The 21,688-nt window shown below is 36.2% G+C and overlaps 1 protein-coding gene across 3 annotated transcripts; it reads right to left on the reverse strand.

Annotated features, from left to right (window-relative positions):
* Window positions 1-660: 660 nt before the first annotated feature.
* LOC130954292 (uncharacterized) lies at window positions 661-4,781 on the reverse strand. Of its 3 annotated transcripts, XM_057881029.1 has the most exons (4): window positions 3,776-4,781; window positions 2,774-2,938; window positions 1,212-1,238; window positions 661-985 (listed from the first exon to the last, which is right to left on the reverse strand). In XM_057881029.1, the coding sequence occupies exons 1-2, from the start codon at window positions 4,548-4,550 to the stop codon at window positions 2,775-2,777; spliced, it is 939 nt and encodes a 312-aa protein (XP_057737012.1). In that variant the 5' UTR covers window positions 4,551-4,781; the 3' UTR covers window positions 661-985; window positions 1,212-1,238; window position 2,774. The 3 variants fall into 3 exon arrangements, with proteins under 3 accessions (XP_057737012.1, XP_057737010.1, XP_057737011.1); XM_057881027.1 differs by lacking the exon at window positions 1,212-1,238 and having other exon boundaries at window positions 663-985; window positions 3,776-4,780; XM_057881028.1 differs by lacking the exon at window positions 661-985 and having other exon boundaries at window positions 1,001-1,238.
* Window positions 4,782-21,688: the final 16,907 nt, after the last annotated feature.

Genomic DNA, 21,688 nt, shown 5'->3' on the forward strand with positions numbered 1-21,688 from the left:
CGTAAATTTTTCAATAAAATTTTAATTTGTGAAAAATTAGTTATTAACTTATCAAATTGAAAATTAAATGTGGACCAAAATTTATTCTGTTACTACCACTAAATTCCAATAAATTCACTTTCGTTTTTCTTTTTTATTTTTTTGTTTTTGGTCTTACACACTCTCACACACTCATTAGTCATTACTATGGGTTCTTATATTTTACTGCCATTGTTAGGCCCATGTTCCAAACCCAGTTAATTAGTTGAATGGATTTTCCTTAAGGAGTTGGGCTTCTATATAAATTTCAGCCCAAATCATTCAACCTAACAAAATTAAGCACAAATTTGTATGCAAATCAGGCTCGATTGAAATGACACATTAGCATGTTTTTTAATATCCTGCACTTGAATTTAAATCTTGGTTATGTCAAATGGTGGATAAAAACCCTTAAAAATGTTGGATATGTGAGTGGATAGTTTGTCTGTGTAACACTCTAAAACAAAGAGTTTTACGTTTAAGCCGTAAAATAAAGGTGTAATATTACGACTTCTAAAATAAAATTTATATAAATAGTAATTAAAAGGATATAATATATAAAAGACCCTTGAAAAATAAGTAAAACAAAATCGCGAAATTAAAAAGCGCAACACTCAAAAAATAACGTAACTTGCGTATTAAGAAAACTATGATTCACCAACATATATACACAGAAAACAAGAAAACAAGAGTAGAGGGTAAAGAATACAAAATAACAAGCTCCTAACTTAACATGCAGAGCTAAAGCTGGCTGGAGAATATTTACATACATATATACATAACCCAAAGTCCAAAATACATATATAAAACCCTAGTTCTCTTTAAACCTCTAAGAGGTACAAAATAAAACAAGTTATTTGGAGAGTTATACATATGAACATATATATGCTATATATCAAACTAAAATCCCAAAATACACTTCGCTGCAGAACTCCAAACGCCTAGCGAGGTGCCTCTCTACCTGCATCTGAAAAACAACAATATTGTATAGAATGAGAACCGAGAGTTCTCAGCATGGTAAATGTGTCACGTAGATAAGATATAAGGTCCTGAGAATGCCAGAGGCAATCCTAGAATGCTGACATTCAGATTATAAAACTTAAAGGACTAAAACAAAAACCATAAACGGGTGGTCTTCTAAAATTCTAACTTAACCAAACCTTAAATTTGACTAAACTCCCTAACTTCCCCACCTTTCCTTTTCTCTGATCCTCCAACACCTGTGATACCGCAAAAACAAATAAGCAAGCAAAGGCAAACACAACTAGTATACAAGTACTGCAATTAGCGAATATAACAACTAACATAGTAAATTCACTTAGGCATTCCCAATCAATGCACAAACAAGCAAAGCAAACAATATGCACATGATGTATGCCTGTCCTATGACTAATGAATTCCATCTATCGGTTATCAAGCCAACCCAACAAGTCCGGTTGCTAAATCATGGACTGTCTCCCGTCGCACATCCCCATGAGTCCATGCATAACTTTTTCTCTTCTCATTCATATATATATATATATATAACTTTACTCGATAGGAGTTAACCTTCCAGGAAATTTATAAATGTCCAGTCACCCTTACGACGTAGGGTCAATAGAGTATCGAGTCTCAACTTAGAACACGTGGTGGCAAGCCACTGTACTTTACCCAGGAAAACTCGTATCTCAGATAATTGAGTGCATAAGCCAAAAAACATTCATAGTCATTTGTAATCATTGCATACTCATATCATTCAAGTCATAGCACCATATGCACTCCAAGTATTCATATTTCCATATATAATTCATCAATTTTCTAACTTTGCTTCACCCCCAAGTTACCTCTATTTCCTAACTCCATCTTATTTCTAGACTTACTAATAAGATCTAATGTTAAAAAAATGAAAATACAGGTTTAGAAGTTCGAAATTTAGCTTTAAAACACAAAACTTAGGTTTGTAACATACCAACACAGCACTAAAATCCCCACATCACACCACATTCAATCAAGGCCTAGGGTTGGAACCCTTTTCTTCTCTCCCCTTAGCTTGTTTTAGTGTTCCTTTGCTTAATGGGGAAGAAGAGGACTCTCTTCATTAAGTTATTGAGCCAATGGGTTGGGCTTTGGGCCCATTTTGGACCCGATTTTGTCCGTTCGATCGAATCTTGGGCCAAATCCTTTGAAATTAGTGTCAAAATTTTTGTTTTAATTAGCTCTATCTTATTTTATTATAAAATTCATATTTCTAATTTTTTTTATTAAAATTTAATTTATTGGTTAATTATTCGCTAATTTTATGGGGTTTACAATGTGAGTTTGTGATATAAGTTTCAATCCATCTCAACAAACAAACAAAAAAGCACAAATTTGTATATATATCACTGTCTAAAATTCAGAAAATGAAAGAGAAATAACATACAAACATTACATATCAACCAACACTATATACATACGAAAACATTTCAAGTGTACCGGGAGTACCGGTGCTCCAGTTGTTTTAACCGTTGATCTGAATTATAAAAAATATATATAATATATATTAATTAAAATCAACGGTTAAAACAACTGGTGCACTGGTACTCCCTGATGCACTTGAAATGTTTCCTATACATTATACAATGAGTGCTAATGTTTTCAAGACTAAGAACTAACAGAAACTTCCATGTATTAGACTAAAGAGAGCAATCTGCACATCATTGTTTTCAATCCATGAAAGGATAAGTTAGAAGTTTAGAACCATATTTGACTTGAATGTGTATAGGAACAATAATACCTTAAAAGGGACCACTCCTATTGCAAGAACAAGATTGTGAGAATGGGAGCTTTCTTTTGCGTGATTCGGTAGCTTTTGCTTGCATTACTCGTGAAATAGGAATATCATCATCGTCATGGTCACCACTGATCTCAATGATATTTTGAAATTTGGATCCTCCCTCAGCTGCATCAAAGGCATGGAAATTGAAGAATGCTAGATTGGATAACTCGAATGAAATATATATCCATAATTATTGCAACATTTTTTTAGGTAAAGTCAATCTCAAGCATTTCATGTAATTGAAAGTCTATTGCATAAGAATAATGCATTCATCAAGTTTGAATAACATAACAATAGGAAACTCAGTGATCTTACTTGTATAAATTGATCAATTTACTTATCTACTCAACAATGGTAAAGAAAATTTCAACAATGATATTTTAGAATTTTCTGATACCCACAAATCTCATGTAACTAAGATTTTCCCAGTCAAGCCAAGAAGTGAACATCAAGGAGAGTAAATTGGAACAATATTCTATTTCCATAGCACAAATAATCACATAATTTTATTTGGTAAACTTGGCAGTTATGAACTTAATACTTGTGGAAGCACCAACCTGATGAACTTCACTAAGCACTATGACATTTTGATTTCAAAGTAAATTGAATTCTGTATCGAATTTATGTTGTCAATTTGTGTCATATAGTAAAATTACTAGAAGAAATTTCCCCTCACATTCTTCTGAAGTTATTTAAAATATATATAAAACGGAACATTTTCTGTTAATGCAGGCATGCAGCTTCCAAAATCCTAGTTCAATGTGTTAATGAGACTAATATATTGCTCTTAGACTCAATCAAACATAAGCATGACCCACACACCTAAAAACCTGACAAAATTATATAATAAATCCAAAGATCACTACAAAGTTTAATATTTTCAAAGAGTACTACCAATAAAAAAAATGGACATTACTAATTGATTTAGTAATAAGAGAATTTGAAGTAGAATTTCAATACCAGCTGCAGCACCATGAGATTGATGAAAATCTTTGTTTCTTTGCAAAGGTAGAGAACCATCATTGATTTCATCATTGAACTCCTTCACTTCTCCTTTGACTTTAGAAGGAAAACCAGGATCATCAGCTTTATTAATATCATGCTCTCCATCAAAAGAAGCATCACTCATCCAACCCTTTATCCAACATCTCGAAACACGGTCAAGAATTTCCAAAAACGGAAACTCAGCCTTCAATTTCACATCCACCAGCTTCCCATTCTTATCATTCAACTCAGTAGTGGTATCCAAATTATTCTTCTTTTCAGCCTCTATCTCAGCCACTTTCTTCCTTAATTCATCAACAGCGTTGCCATCAACCTCATATTTCTTCTTCAACTCCAACAACTTAAGATTCTCGCACTCTAACACTTTGTTCTTCTTCCTCAAATTCTCAATGGTTTCCTTGTCTAACCCACTTTCCTTCACTCCCTTAAACAACGTCTCATAAAGCCTCTGTACCTTCTCACACTCTTGCTCTTTCTTCTTCAATTTATCCTCAGCATCAATCCTTGCTAGACTCTGAAGCTGAAACTTCTCTTCAAGTTGACCAGCCTTGGTTTTAAGTTTTTTCTCTCTTTCTACCAAAACCTCTTCAACTCTGTCATAATCCACTTTTTGCCACTTAACTCGAAGAATTTCAATGAGCTCAGGAACGCTCATCGTCTCCAAGCTTTTGTTACTGGTTGATGAGAGAATGGGGGGTGACCCAGGTTCAGTTTTTGGTTGAATTGACATGGCAAGGGCAAAAGATTCAAACTTTGAAGAAAAAGGGAGGTGGGGTTCGAAAAGTTATTGCCTTTTCTTTGTCTGAAGCTGAAAAAATCGGAGCAATGTCACTGCGAACGAGGAGCAGATAGTGAAGTTGTTAGGGTTCTGCACTTCGAAACTTGAAAAAAAAAATGAAAAAATGGGATGGTCAATGATAATACTAAAAAAATTTATACTCTCTATAACGTGTCGTCCCTTTTCTCCTCTAGATATGTTCAATATTTGTAACTAACTACGATTAGATTAAGCTCCTAACTTAATACATAGTTATAGAAATAGGTTATCACTATAATAAAATGAAATGAGATATGAATATATATGCTCTAGTAAATAATATTATTTTTTTTACTAGTTATCAATATAGTCGGTTACAGACTTACAGCATCTCTATCCTTATTCCATTCTAATAATTCAGCAACAGATAACAATTTTTAGAAGATAACAGGTTATTATAATGATGTATTTTCTTTTAACTACTTGAATTTTATCCCATATTAAATTTTATTGGAAGAGATTTTAAATAGACACCTCTGGCACCTTCAATTCTAAAGGTTTTTTATTAAATAATATTTTTTATTTTTTATTTTTTTTGTTATTGTTATTGATCCGGCCATTACAAATCCAACATCATAAATCGGCTTTATCATTCATAAATCGGAATTATTCACATTATTACCCAGAAATCTGGCGTTATAGTTCGGCATTGCAGTCATTAATCGGCATTCAACGTCATTAATCGACCACTTACGTTACAACTCAGCCTAACGGGTTGATTTATAAAAATGAAACGTCCAACCTAACGTTTCACTTTATTATTGCTCTTTAATACATGCAATAAAGCAGAATCATAACGGACTAATACATCTTCGTCTACAAAAAGTATGATCTCCTATCCTAAAGACACATTGAATTCTCAATACTGACTTAAGTTTTGGAGTGCCTTTGCAGGTACACTCCCCCCGTTTCTTGCTCAAAGCTCTACGCGATTGGATACCCTCTTGGAGAAAAGCCCGGATTACCACAAAGCGCAAAGGTCGACACTGAAAGTAACAACTCGGCGTCGACTCCCCGAGACGGAGCTCTCCCTCCAGGTATCCATACAAGAACAATTGGCGCCCACCATGGGGCCGAGAATATAATCCTTTCCATATATCATCGGCTTCAAGGTCTTCACTTGAAGTCATGGTTGAACAACTTCCACCCACATCATCTGAACTACTTCAAATGATGACCGAGTTGCGGCAAGCCATGGCCGAGGAGAACCAAAGAATGGCAAATCAAATTGCCAACTTGAATAACACCCGAACCGAAAACAACGACGACCGACAAGAAAAAACTGAGCATCAGTCAGGGCCGACACACGTCTCTGACACTGCTCGGCACGAAGAGGAGCAACCCGAGCATAATGAAAAAGCTCGGCCAGAGAATGATGACGACAATCAGGAGAGTTCCCCTGGACCATTCACGGCAGAGGTGATGAACTTCGTGCTACCCCGAAGGTTCACCCTGCCGACTACCCTAACTCCCTACGATGGGTTAGGTGATCCGAAGAAATACATCAAGAAATTCACCTCCATAATGATAGTAAACGGTGCATCTGATAAAGTTTTATGTCGTCGCTTTCCATCTTACTTAGACGGTCCTGCACTTGATTGATTTTGTTCTTTGCCTGTAGGTTCTATTTCTCGGTTTCGAGACATATCAAAGCCCTTTGAGGAGCACTTTGCTGGATCGGCCATCTACCTGCATGACTCCGATTACCTGAACACAATCAAGCAAGGCCAACACGAAAGCCTCAAGGACTACATGACGCGTTTCACAAAGATAGCCATAAGTATACCCGACCTCCACCCCGAGGTGGAACTGCACGCCATAAAGAGCGGATTGCGACCAGGAAAATTCCAGGAAACTATTGCTGTGACCAAACCTAAAACTATGGCCGAATTTCGCGAAAAGGCAAAAGGTCATATCAACATCGAGGAACTCCGACAAGCTCGAAAAACAGAAAGACCTCATTACAGAGACGACGACAGGACTCGAGACAAAAAGAAGAACTTCAAACCGACTTCGCAGTGTGAGCCCTACACTCAGTTCAACACCAAACGCGATGATATCATCAAGGAAATCTTGAATTCGAAGCTGATCAAACCGCCAAGAAAAGCCGGCAGTTACCCATATTCAAGAGGCGGGAACAGATCAAAATACTGCTTTTTCCACCAAAAGCACGGACATACTATAGACGAGTGTATCATCGCCAAAGACCTCCTAGAGCGATTAGCTCGGCAAGGCCACCTGGACAAATACATCGCCGGCCACATGCAGCGACGAACAACCACTCCTGGCGAACAACACCCACCAATACAGCATGGCCGAGATAAAGATCGAACAGACACCAGCCATCCCGACCAACCAAGGCGTATTATTAACTGTATTTCCGGAGGTTTTTCAGGTGGAGGAATAATAAGTTCGGCAAGAAAGCGATCTTACCGAGCTATGCTCTCCATCAACGCTGATCAAACTCAACAGCAGACAATACCACAATCTCCACAGATAACATTCCAGAAAGCTGATTATAACAAAGGTATACCAAACTTAAATGACCTAGTCGTCATCTCCCTACAGCTTGGAGATCTCCCGGTCAAAAAGGTCTTGCTGGATCCTGGAAGCAGTGCCGATGTCCTATTTTTCTCCACATTCCAGAAGATGAAATTGAGCAGCAACATCCTCCAACCTTCTACTGGAGACTTGGTAGGTTTCTCAGGTAAGGAGTCCCGGTTATGGGCTCCATGTGGTTACAAACCACACTTGGAGAGTTTCCCTCGTCAAAAACTTCAGATATTCAATACTTTGTAGTTGACTGTTTTAGTCCCTACAATTTAATACTTGGCCGACCTTTCTTAAATAAGTTTGGCGCTATAGTATCTACAATTCATCTTTGCGTTAAGTTTCCTTTGCAGGATAACACAATTGCAACCATTCACAGTGATGCCCGGGAAGCCAGAGAATGCTACAACAATAGTCTCAAAAGACCTAGCCGAAACGCAAAAGCCCATGTTCACAACATCGGCAACATGAACGACCAACAAATGCTGGCCGACCTTGACCCCAGAGCGGGAACACTAGAAAGGCCAACCCCAACAGAAGACCTGCATAAAATCTATTTCACAGAAAGCACGGACAAATTCACATACGTCGGTTCAACATTATCCTTGGGAAAAAAATCCTCATTCCGAGCATTCTTACAACAAAATGCCGACCTGTTTGCTTGGACCCCAGCTGATATGTCAGGCATTGATCCATCCATCATATCACACAAATTGGCATTAGACCCATCTGCCCGACCAGTAACACAGAAAAAGAGAAATCTCGGCCATGACCGAAAACAAGCCTCCCTGGAAGAAACCAAGAAGCTCATCAACGCGGGCTTCATCCGAGAAATTAGATTCACAACATGGCTGGCGAATGTCGTCATGGTTAAAAAACATAACGGTAAATGGCGCATGTGTGTTGATTTCACTGATCTCAACAAAGCATGCCCCAAAGATTCCTACCCTTTGCCTTCTATTGATTGCTTAGTTGATAATGCATCTGGTTTTGAAAAACTCAGCTTTATGGATGCATATTCTGGTTATAACCAGATCCAAATGCATCCATCCGACCAAAATAAGACAGCCTTTATTACTGAATATGGAAATTATTGTTATAAAGTCATGCCATTTGGCCTTAAGAATGCAGGTGCGACATATCAACGTCTCATGGACAAAGTCTTCACCAAACAAATCGGCAGAAACATTGAGGTCTACGTTGACGATATGATCGCCAAGACAAAGATCGGCAATAATCACCTTGACGACCTCGTGGAAATCTTCGGACAGCTAAGAAAATACAACATGCGGCTAAACCCCGAGAAGTGCGTATTTGGGGTCCAGAGTGGCAAATTTCTCGGCTTTTTGCTCACTAGCCGAGGCATTGAGGCAAATCCAGAAAAATGCCGAGCTATTCTAGACTGGCAAGTCCACACACCATCAAAGAAGTCCAACGGTTAACAGGGAGACTTGCTGCACTCTCTAGATTCTTACCTTGCTTAGCTTCTAAAACTTTATGTTTTTTCCAAACTTTAAAAAAGAAAAAATCTTTCCAATGGACTGATGACTGTGAACAAGCATTCACAACCATCAAAGAAACTCTTTCAAAACCACCAATTTTACAAACCCCCTTACATGGGGAACCATTATACTTATATCTATCTATCACTAATTGGGCTGTAAACTCCACTCTTGTTGCAGAAAGGGAAAAGCAGCAGTTTCCTATCTATTTTACCAGCAAAACATTACAGAATGCCGAACTTCGATATCCGACCATTGAGAAGCTGGCTCTAGCCATTGTCTTCTCGGCCAGAAAACTCCGACCATATTTTCAGAGCCATGAAATCCATGTTCGAACAGATCATCCTTTACGCCAAGTCCTTCAAAAGCCTGAGCTGGCTGGCCGACTAGTAAAATGGTCGGTAGAGTTATCAGAATTTAATATCAGGTACGAAGGCCGAGCATCCATCAAATCCCAGTTTTTGGCCGACTTTATTGCCAAATTCTCAGTACCGAGTACAACTGAAGACTACATCGAATGGTCTTTATACGTCAACAGGTCCTCCAACCCACAAGGGTGTGGAGCAGGTATCATACTTGACGATAGCCACGGCAACGTCATCGAACATTTCCTCAACTTTTCATTTAAAGCAAGCAACAATCAAAGTGAGTATGAAGCACTAATTGCTGGCCTTAAACTCGCTGCCGACCTAAACATCACCGAACTTAAGGTATATTGCGACTCCTTGCTTATCGTCCAACAGGTAAACAACTTATACCAAGTAAAGGACCCTTTGCTTTCTAAATACCTGGATGTCGTACAAAATTTACTTTCAAAATTTTCTAAATATGAAATACAGCACATGCCAAGGGAGAGTAATGGCCGAGCTGACATTCTGTCTAAACTCGCCAGCACTCAACCAAATGGGTCATCACTTTATCAGTCAACACTAATCAAGCCAAGCATTGAGCTAACACAAGTCTTAAGTGTAACACAGGAATCAGATTGGAGATCTCCATACATACAGTATCTCTAGACAGGGATCTTGCCAGGCGACGTCGAAAATGCTCGACACTTCCGCCGACAAGCCTCCTTTTTTACAATTATTATAATTGCCTATATAGACGGGGATTCTCCCGTCCATTACTTAAATGTCTTTGCAGAATAGAAGCCGAGCTTGCACTCGCTGAGGCACATGAAGGGATCTGTGGTACACACCTCGGAGTCCGAAGTCTGTCTTCAAAAATCCACAGAACTGGATTATATTGGCCGACAATACGACAGGATTATCAAGCAAAAGTTAAAAGCTGTAGCAATTGCCAAAAACACAGTCCGATTACACATCTCCCAGCCGAACTCCTACACTGTTCCGAGGTTAGTTGGCCATTCAACCAATGAGACATAGATATCCTCGGTCCTTTCCCCACAACAGCAGGTCAGGTAAAATTCCTTGTGGTAGCAATTGATTATTTTTCCAAATGGATAGAGACACAACCTCTACCCAATATTACATAACAACAAATGCTTTCCTTTGTTTGGAAATATATTATTTGTCGATTCGGCATTTCTCGGCACATTATCACAGATAATGGTCGCCAGTTTGCCGATAAAAAATTCACATCTTTCTTGCAGAACTTGAAAATCAAACAACACTTCTCATCAGTAGAGCACCCACAAACAAATGGGTTAGCTGAAGCCGCAAATAAAGTAATACTACATGCTCTAAGAAAAAAACTGGGTGATGCAAAAGGCCTTTGGGCCGAGCTTATTCCAAAGATCATATGGGGATACAATACAACAATTCACTCAACCACAAAGGAGACACCCTTCCGGTTAGCCTACGGTTCAAACGCAATGATACCAGTAGAGATCTCCCAATCCTCACTACGCACTGAATTGGCCTACCAAACTACACAAGACATAGCTCGGCAATCCGAGCTCGATCTCACTGAAGAACTCAGATCGTCTACAGCCGTCAAACATTTAGCCATGCAATAGCACATTGCCAGAAGATATAATCAAAGACTTCATCCAAGATCTTTCCATGTAAATGACCTTGTGCTTAGAAAAACAGAACAAGCTAGAAAACCATCATCACATGGCAAACTAGCAGCTAATTGGGACGGCCCTTACCAAGTCACCAAAGTAATCGGCAATGGAGCCTACAAACTACAAACCCTAGAGGGTAAAAATCTCCCTAACACTTGGAATGTATCTTCCTTAAAGTTATATTACAGTTAACACCAGGGACAGGCCAGTACTCTTTTTCCTACTACTAAGATTTTTTCCCATGAGGGTTTTGCTTGGAGAGGTTTTAACGAGGCTAGCCTACTTGGGCCTTTAAATTCAAAGGTTTTACATTAATAAAATCCCTTATCCAGTCAATATTATGTGCATTTATACTCCTCATTTGTCAAAATTTAAACAACCGACCTTAAAACGGAATCCGAACACTCGGATGCAATCAGTCATTCCGACTGCCGACCTTAAAACAGAATCCAAACACTCGGATGCAATCAGTCATTCCGACTGCCGACCTTAAAACGGGATCCGATGCGCGGATACAATCTGTCAAACCGACTGCCGACCTTAAAAGGGAATCCGATAAATTGGATACAATCAGTCAATCCGACTACCGATCTTAAAATAGAATTTGAGTATTCGGATACAATCAGTCATTCAGACTGCCAACCTTTAAACGAGATCCAGTAACTTGGATAATATGATTCAATCCAATAAACGGTCTAAGTCGGAAAACTGTTCATCACTCAATACACCAAATAACTTATGTTAATCCAACCACAATCAATAAATCAAATTACCGATTACAATCCAAATTCGATCATTCGGCACATTTCAGATCTCAAACCACAACTAGCACTTGAAATAAATCACTCAGATACCAAAACAATACTCAAAAAACAACTTTTCAAAATTTAACACAAATCACTGCCAACCACTCAACAAAGTCCAGATATTATCAAATAAAACCTAGGCCTATCTCAATATGCTCGGCCTACTCAGCCTTTTTATGCTTTTCCATCAAATAATGGCATTTCACCATTAACACATTTTTACCTAATAAAGATACCTGCCTCAAAACCACATTCAAAAATCAAACCCATTCAAGCAATAATATTATCTCATAAAATAACATGCATAAAAAGCATGTAACCTGAAATACCAAGAGTTTGTTCTCCACAAAAACAGCAGCATACATAATATCACAAAATTAAGCTCAACTCAGGAGCAAAATAAGTCTACAAACAGCAGCAAAACAACACACAAACTAAACATTTTCATCTCCGTACTCAGTAGCACCATCATCTTCAACCATAACGCCATCCTGCACTATTTTGCCTGGATCCATTGCCGAGAAATCCACCTCGGGAGCCAGAAATCTCGCCTGAAGAACAGCCCTCTCAAATCCTTCAAGGAAGGAATCAAGAATTTCTCCTTGCTTGTTCTTCTCCACCTCCTTCAACTGGGCAGTAACCTCGATCATACGGGTACTCAGAGCAGATAAGTCAGCTTCTTTCTTCTTTAAATCTTCAACATCTTTGGCATAGCTCTCCTTCACCTCTTTCAAATGCTTCTCAACCTCAACTAACTTGACCTCCAGCTCAAAAACCTTAGCAACCTTTATAGCAAACTCTTCCCTCAAACTCGGATCCTCTTTTTTCTCAACCACCTTCCGATGAATTTTTTCACGGCTCCGTCCTAAACTCGCCAGCCGCAGACCCACCACCTGAGGATCAGACATTAACACATTAATTTTCCATAAAACAAAAACACAAATTCAAAACTTTTTACCTCAAAAACAGAATCACCTGCATATATTGATCAATAGCCACATCCCCCACCTCTTCCGCCAAACTAATATCGGACGGGGTCTGGCATAAATCATCAGCAGTGATCATGAATGGATAATCTTTTCCCCAGAGCAACGACCCCTCACTCCGCTCAACAAAATCATGCAACTTCTTCTGGTTATCACAAAACCTATGAACCTCATCCATCGGAACATCATCTTTCTCATCATCAGAAACGTTGGACAAATCCACCACATCACCCTTTCTTTTCTTAGCAATAACTTTTCTCCTCCCCGGCCTTGGCTGATCAACCTCGCCTACACCGACCTTATCCGCCTTCGACAAAGATACTTCCTTATCCAAACCTTTGCTCTTCACCCGAGACCTCAAACTCGCTGCAGATACACCCGGGTACTTACCACCTGAAAAGCAAAAAAAAAAAAAAAAACAAAAAACTGTTTAAAAAACCTCAGATATGATACAACATCCACAATTCAAAATCTTACCCAAATAATCTATAACAGCAGCCTTATTTTCCTTCCACTGCAGTAGAGCATAAATAGAAATCAACTCCTTCCGATCAACAACCTCGGTCAAAAACTCAATTATGCACTCATCTTTTGGACTTATAGTTTCAGGACCTAAAATGTTTTGAGGCTCTAAACACCACCAAAGAGGAAATTTTTTTGCCAAATGCTCGTCCACATAGAACGGAAAGTCATCCTCGCAGCTACTCACCATAAGGTACATTTCCTTAAAGTTCTTAAAAGACAATTTGTATAACTTGAACACACAAAACCCTGGAGAGTTGTTCAGGTTTACCCAACCACCCTTCCAAACACCCTTTGCCTGAAACAATGAGAAAAACAGCTCCATTGATGGATTTTCTTCCAAAAAATCCATAAGAATCTCAAACGGCCAAAGGAAAGCCCAACCATTGGGGTGAAGTTGTGAAGGCGCACAGTTCAATTGCTTCAGAACTTTACACTCAAAATCACTGAATGGAATTCTCATCCTTAGTTCCTCCAAAACACAGCTATACATAAAAAAATGATCAAAACCCTCCCCTCTATGAAAAACCCTATCATCAACCGCACATGGGAGCAGCTCCAATCGAAACCCCAGAATTAGCCCTAACAACCTTAGACTTATCTATATCATTCACAGCACCAACATCCAAAAATAGAGAAACATGATCCCTTACATCATCATTCACCCAGTCGTAAGACCAGTCTACCTCCCCTTTCGTTTCTTTCTCATAACCCATTGAAAAAACAAAAGCAAAGAAGGAGAAGAGGAAAACACGATTAAGCAGAAAAAGCAAAAAGAACTAAGAGACACTCACCTCTTTTACTCATGTTTTGGTTGAAAATGCTTCAGAAAAAATAAAACAGCAAGCATGCAAACCTTCAGAATTCCTAAATTTTAATTCACACACTTTAACCCAAAATCTCGCTTCCACTTCCCATCAAATCAGTCACGTTAACCCCAATAAACCCACCTTGAAAACACGCAAACTCATTAATACCTTCATTTAATTATTTCTCTATCCTAATCATGAATGCCTATAATCTTAGTAACTGTTCAATAAAGCACCTTGACCTGGGGGCTACAAGGCAGAACCACACGCCGAACTATTCAGCAGCCGACTCATACATCATTTAAAGCTCAACCTGCTTCATTAAACATTTCCTCAGGCTAAGCTTGGGGGCTGTGATCCGGCCATTACAAATCCAACATCATAAATCGGCTTTATCATTCATAACTCGGCATTATTCACATTATTACCCAGAAACCTGGCGTTATAGTTCGGCATTGTAGTCATTAATCGGCATTCAACGTCATTAGTCGGCCACTTACGTTACAACTCAGCCTAACGGGCTGATTTATAAAAATGAAACGTCCAACCTAACGTTTCACTTTATTATTGCTCTTTAATACATGCAATAAAGTAGAATCATAACGGACTAATACATCTTCGTCTACAAAAGGTATGATCTCCTATCCTAAAGACACATTAAATTCTCAATACTGACTTAAGCTTCGGAGTGCCTTTGCAGGTACACTCCCCCCCCCCCCCCCCCCCCCCGTTTCTTGCTCAAAGCTATACACGATTGGACACCCTCTTGGAGAAAAGCTCGGATTACCACAAAACGCAAAGGTCGACACCGAAAGTAACAACTCGACGTCGACTCCCCGAGACGGAGCTCTCCCTCCAGGTATCCATACAAGAACAGTTATATTTTATTTTTTTATCTCTTTAATGTTAGAAACACAAACTGACCTATATGTCAAACCAAAATCCCATGCTAATTGATATTATATACGCTATTTCCATAACCAAGTTTTAAACCGACCAATTACATTGGTCATCTAATAATTCCTATAAAATAATTTTGCTCTTGTAAATTAGTCAAACAACTTACTGACAATCAAAGCTATCTATTTGACCTATTAAAATTGCTCCTCATCAATTATTATTAAATATAGAAAAGTCTAGGGTTAGCAATTTTATCAAATTCTGGCCAGTATGTAATCAACAAAGAAAAGTAAGTCATTAGATGAAATCCTACACCAATCTTACACCATTAAAAGCCTCATTAATGACTATTTGATGGTTATAAATTTCAAAAGTTGCTGGTCCCCTAGCATTCCTCGTTAATTATAAAGGAGGCTTGCTACACATACAAACTTTTTAGCTTACAAGTTATACAAGTTGCAAGTCTAAAAAAAAAATACGGGCACCACTCCTTTAGAATCGAGCATCCAACGCACGCGCCTTAATCACCCGTTGCGTTTTTCCATAACACGTTCATTATGCCGCACTCTTCCTCTTCTTCCTCAATCAAAACGCAAACCGTCAATATTCAAGCGACATTCGAAACAAACTACGATTCTAAAGAAACGATTCCAACTCCTCGCGAAGAGTAGAAGAAATAAAAAAGAAAAGATACAAATCTCCATAAAAATCACAGAAAAAATGAAGAAACATTATTCAAGATACTGTTTTACTATTCTTCTAGGTTTTTTTCCTAGATTGTCTCTGCCATGTGCCTCATCCTTAACCAGAAAAACGTTAAAAGATTTCAAGAAGAAATATACTGTCTTCCCCATGATATTGTGGTAAGGTGTACTTCAACGAATTTTGGATGTATTTCTTTAATCCTTTTGGTATATTTCTGTAATCGTTTGGGTGTATTTCTGCAACCATTTGGGTATATTTCTGTAATCGTTTTGGTTTATTTCTGAAGTTTCATTATCTTCAAGACGATTTCAAAGCTTGATTTCAGAAACCATGAAAATCGAAAAAAAAAACGAAGCAAGAATATAGAGAGAGAAACGCACGTAAATGACGAAGAAGAAACCAGTGATAAACGCAGGTAAAACAACGAATGAAAATGTAAAGATAGAACGCACGAAAGAGATCGAACAAATTTGGCAAGAAACTCGAAAAAAGAAACGAAATCTTTTGAAAAATGGAAGTTATATATTTACGCGTTAATTAATTTGAATTGATTTTAAAATCTATTAAAGAGGCACGTAACATAAATAGTATGTTTAGGAGTTTCGTTTTATTCAGATTTGTAAAATTTGTAAGCACAAAATATTTGTATGTAAAGATTAATCCTTATACTTATTCAATTTTGCAATTTTAAGAACAACACATATAAGTTACTTTATCTTTTATAATATTTATATTTATCTATAAATATTTGTACGAACAAACCACCATTTACTTCTCCACATTTTTTTAATTATTATTTTTATACATCTTCTAATTAAGCAAAATTCATACCGACGACCTATAAGTCGAAACATCAACTTTTTTTCCACAACATATTTTAGAATAGCAAAACAATTACCATGCAAACAATTAAAACATGAAACATACTTCAATTATGTTTATTCAAAATACTTCAAATATTAAAAACTGTTCCCAAAATAATAAACATACTATATTTGACCAAGTTAAACTCAGATCACAAATCTACCAAAATATTATCATCAAAATTCATCTAATATCATCTATTTAAATAGAAACAAAAAAACATATTCTCTTACATAAAACAAAAGTAACAAACATTAGGGGGGACGGTCACATTTTTACTTCCACCCTCTTGATCCTGAGCATCATCAATCAGTTGACCATTAATGACCTCGTGCTCTCTATCAAATCCAATGATAAACATTTCTAATCCATGGTTATCCCTCTCAGTCTCAAACATCTTTTCTATTATCAACTCCAGTATCTTTGTCTACAAATCCACTTTTTTTTCATTCAATTTTTTTCTTTTTTCTCTTAGGGGTGAACACGGGCAGCGGGTATCCAATTATCCGTCCAAATCCGAACCAAACCAATTAAATTGGTTTTAAAACTAACGAGTAATTGGGTCCAATCCGAACCAAACCGATAACTTTTGTTACTGATCGGTTCGGATATCGATTCTAGGAGTGCGAAATCCGAACCAACCCGTAAACCCGATCATATATTAATTAAATAAAAAATAAATAAAAAATATGGCCTTTAGTGAGTTTTGCAACTCGTAACCCTAACACTTTGAAAATTAGACAAATATTTCTATTGCCCTTTTGTATTTAGCTTCTAATGTTTGGATTTTAATGTGTTTTTATTTTAGCTTCTTTGAAAGATTATTCACTAGACTTTTGTATTTAGCTTCTAATATTTCTATTGCACTTTTATATTTTCATTAGACAAAGATTATTCACTATTAATATTTTGGATTTTAATGTGTTTAGTTTTTAATGTATTTAGTGTTTAACATGTTTGGATTATTTCTATTAGTGATACACGTTTATTGTACTTGTTGAATTTTTAAGATAAAAATTTAGTTTTTTTTATGAATTTCAAAGTCATCGGCTATCCAATTACCCGAATCGAACCAATCCGTTCTTAATCGGTTTGGTTTGGTTCGGATATATATAAAAAAAATGCAAATCCGAACCAAATCGAACCAATTATATTTTGATCGATTCGGTTCTAATTTTACCTTGAATCTGAACCAAACCGATCCGTACTCACCCCTATTTTCTCTAATAGTAACATCTTTTCTGTCAAGCTTTTCATTTTTTCATCTTTCGAGTCTATCTGCTCTAAAACGACCCAGAATTTCTTCTTTTATTCTAGATTCTCCTGCATAAGTTTCTTCATATTTTTATTGTCAAGCATGTCTCAATTTTTGAGATAGATAACAACCCATCTTTTATAACCTATAAAGTACGGACACCTCGCTGAGTTGTCGTGTCTGTGAGCTGGACACGACACTCGTCCAACACACGTGTCTGTTATGTCTAATTATATCTTAATAAAAAAACAAAAAAAAATTTTCTGGACACACTTTGACACACCTAAATATTATCATGTGTCTGCGTGTCCAATCTTATTCTTGACATATATTCTTAAAATAAATTTAGATATAATATATATTATTATTTATTAAAACAAAAAATATTTTAAATACTTGATATAATTAAAATAAGACATTAAAAATAATCAAAAAAATTAATTTATATTTTAATATCAATAAAATATTAAAATATCATTACGATTTATCTAAAAAATATTTTATATTTTATATGTATACATGTCCTAGTATCTTGTAAAATTTTAAAATTCGCGTGTCGACGTGTCTTGTATCGTATCGTATGCTGTGTATAATATTGAGCTATACTTAATAAATTACTTTTATAGTCTCGTTACTAACATAATAAATAACAATACATTATAACAAAAACTTACCTGTAAATATTGAGCTATACCAATATCACTCACATCATGAACCAATTTCACGTCAGGATAACATTGTCCATACTCATCAGCTATTAACATAAATGGAAAGTGCTCACTCCATATAGATAAAGGAACATCATTTCTCTTATATCCATGAAATTCTTTTTGATTTGAGGTAATATTCAATTTGGTCCCTGAACTTACATGCGAGTCTCAATTTAGTCCTTAAAGTTTCAATTACATCTATTTAGTCCCCAAACTTTGTGAACATAACTCATGTTAGTCCTTGAAACAATTTTCAACGTACAAACGTTATCGGAACACTGTCGTGACAGTCGGATGGCACACTAAACTTTGTAAAATAATGTCGTTTTTGTTTTGGCACTCAAATAACCCAAAAACAACATCCTAAATGGTGTTTATTAAAATTTTACCTAACAAAATAAGTAATACGATGCCCTTTTTGAGCTATTTAAATGTCAAAACCAAAACTGCATCATTTTACAAATTTTAACGTGACATGTGATAGTCCACAACAGCGCTCTATTAACGTTTTTATACTAAAAATGGTCTCAAGGACTAATATGAGGCACATTTATAAACTTCAGGGACTAAATAGAAACAATTAAAACCTCAGGAACTAAATTGAGACTCATGTGTAAGTTTAGGAACCAAATTGAGTATTATCTCTTTTGATTTTTGATAAATTTTTCTATCCCAAACCAATCTTTTTTCCCGCAATTTTAAAGTTGATCAGATCTACCATTTTATTCTTCTGAGTATCAATCTCCACTCTTTTTCTTTTCTAAGCTAAAATTTTTCTTGCGAGCTATAGGCTGATCCTCTATTTTCTCATCTTCCAACTTCTCATTCTCATCATTCAACTATTCAAATTATTCTTCTTTTCAGCCTCTAACTCAACCACTTTCTTCCTTAATTCAACAGCATTGCCATTAACCTCACATTTGTTCTTCAACTCCAACAACTTAAGATTCTCGCACTCTACCTCCTTGTTCTTCTTCCTCAAATTCTTAATGGTTTCCTTGTCCAACCCACTTTCCTTCACTTCCTTAAACAACGTCTCATAAAGCCCTTGTACCTTCTCAGCATCAATTCTAGCTAGACTCTGAATCTGAAACTTCTCTTCAAGTTGACCAACCTTGGTTTTAAGTTTTTCCTCTCTTGCTATCAAAGCCTTTTCAACTCTGTCATAATCCTCTTTTTGCCGCTTAACTCGAAGAATTTGAATGAGCTCAGGAATGCTCATCGTCTCCAAGCTTTTGTTACCGGTTGTTTGATGAGAGAATGGGGAGTGACCCAGGTTTGGTTTTTGGTTGAATTGACGTGACAAGGGCAAAAGATTCGAACTTTGAAGAAAAAGGGAAGTGGGATTCGAAAAAGTTATTGCCTTTTCTTTGCCTGAAGCTGAAAAAATGGGAGAAATGTTACTCTGAATGAGGAACAGAGGAAGATGAAGAGAAGAAGCATGCTTTTCTTCTTTTGTAATAGTGAATAAACATTTCCGTAATTAAATGCAAGGAGGGTAGAGTTGGAACTACAATACAAAATGTAGTATAAGAAAATTGAGAAAAATTCTTAAAATAATTAGAGGAGAAGAGATTTTTAAAAAATGAATGAATTGTTGTTAAATAATAGATAATAGAATCTCTCAAAAATTGAATGAGTTTCTTTTGTTTAGAATTTAGAGTGAAGAAAAAAAAAAAAGAAAAAATGGGATGGTTAATGATAATACCAAAAAAATTTATATTAAATATCTTGTTTTATTAAAATTTGTAGTTTCTCACTATGTTTAACGTATAGTAATTTTTTTCTCTAGATATGTTCAATATTTGTAACTAATTTAGATTAAGCTCCTAACATAATACATAGTTATAGAAATAGGTTATCACTATAATAAAAGGAAATGAGAGATATGAATATATAGTCTAGTGAAATTTACATTCAAAACTTTTATTCTACTTAACTTGAGAACTTGTGCTAATAAAATTACATTTTATTCTGCTGAGTGATAAGTGATAGGAATCAACTCCAAATCATATTTTCTTCTTACAGATAATCCAAAGGATTCAGCCATGTCAAGTTCTTCAGGTTTGCTATAAACTTGTATTAATCATCTGATGAGTTATTATAATCATCAATGAACCTTTCTGGATAAAACGAGTTCATCAGTTTATCAATCTTCATTATCAAGTATATAAATGAAAATACTAAAAAAGGAGTGATCTTAAGGGAACTCTATTATATGCAAGGTTTCATATTCAAAAGAATACTAATCAATGATTACTTTGACAAAACTGTAAAAGCTTGAAGAAAAAGAATCATATCAGTGTCATGACATCAATTTAATTTTTGCATGGTTTTTGAACTGAAACATACTAACCAAAATGATTGCTTTGACAACACTGTCTGATAAGGGATATTGGAGATCATTTTGCTTTTGAAGCCTTAAAAGAATATCAACAAGATCTTCCCCTCCTCCTCCTCCACCAACTGTAATTTTGTCCCTATGATCTGTCACAATGTTCTCGAGTATCCTATCCAAACGGAGGATACAGATCAACAACAGAGAACCCTAAACTGCCTCCATGACATCCTTCATGAGTGATCATGACATCCTCCAAAAGATGGTGAGCAACATAAACAAGAAGATGAAGAAAGGGAGGATCATGGAAACGAAAACCTGAAGCTCCAATCCCATGCTAGTGATCACGATTATCAGAAGAAGCAAAAGATTAGATGAAGAGTGGTTGTGTGGAACTCACACTCTATCTAATAATATGGTATATATCAACTTGGTACGCCAAATAAATAAGTACAAATAACCCGAATGCGAGATTCGAACCTCTGCCATTTGTTTAAGCAAATTAGTGAGTTAATAACTAAACTAATTCAACTAATTAAAATTTAGTTGGTTTTCGTCAAGCATGGAATAATATTCAAACACGAGTTGGTTTTCCTTTGATTAATTATATAATGAGACATATTACTTCGTTTTTCAAACTAAAATGTAAGTGCTACTGTCAGATTAAGATAGAACTGCATGACTTGGTGTTTTCGTGTCGTGATCATGGTATATTTCCTGTTTTTGCTATTATAAAATTTATTTATGATGCTTTTCCAATTTTAAGTTTCTAACTTGTTTTAAACCAAAGTTGAATCAAGTCTAGAAATGACAAAAGTGTGAAGCATCTTGTGCACTTAAAAAAAAATGCTGGTAAATCTGTAAAAGATAATCAATTCCGAATTTGACATGATGAGTTATTGAAATTACAACAAAAGAGATAAAGTAAATATCTAATTTGGTTTTAAGAATTTTAGATTAAATACTTTAAATAAACTTTTATTATTCTCCATCAGATAAATTGGACATCTATCACTTCAAAAAAATTTAAAAAGTAATATACATATTGAATAAATAAATTCAATTCCAATTACAT

This window comes from Arachis stenosperma, chromosome 10 (genome assembly GCF_014773155.1).
Source record: "Arachis stenosperma cultivar V10309 chromosome 10, arast.V10309.gnm1.PFL2, whole genome shotgun sequence".
In the NCBI taxonomy this organism is placed as follows: Eukaryota; Viridiplantae; Streptophyta; class Magnoliopsida; order Fabales; family Fabaceae; genus Arachis; species Arachis stenosperma.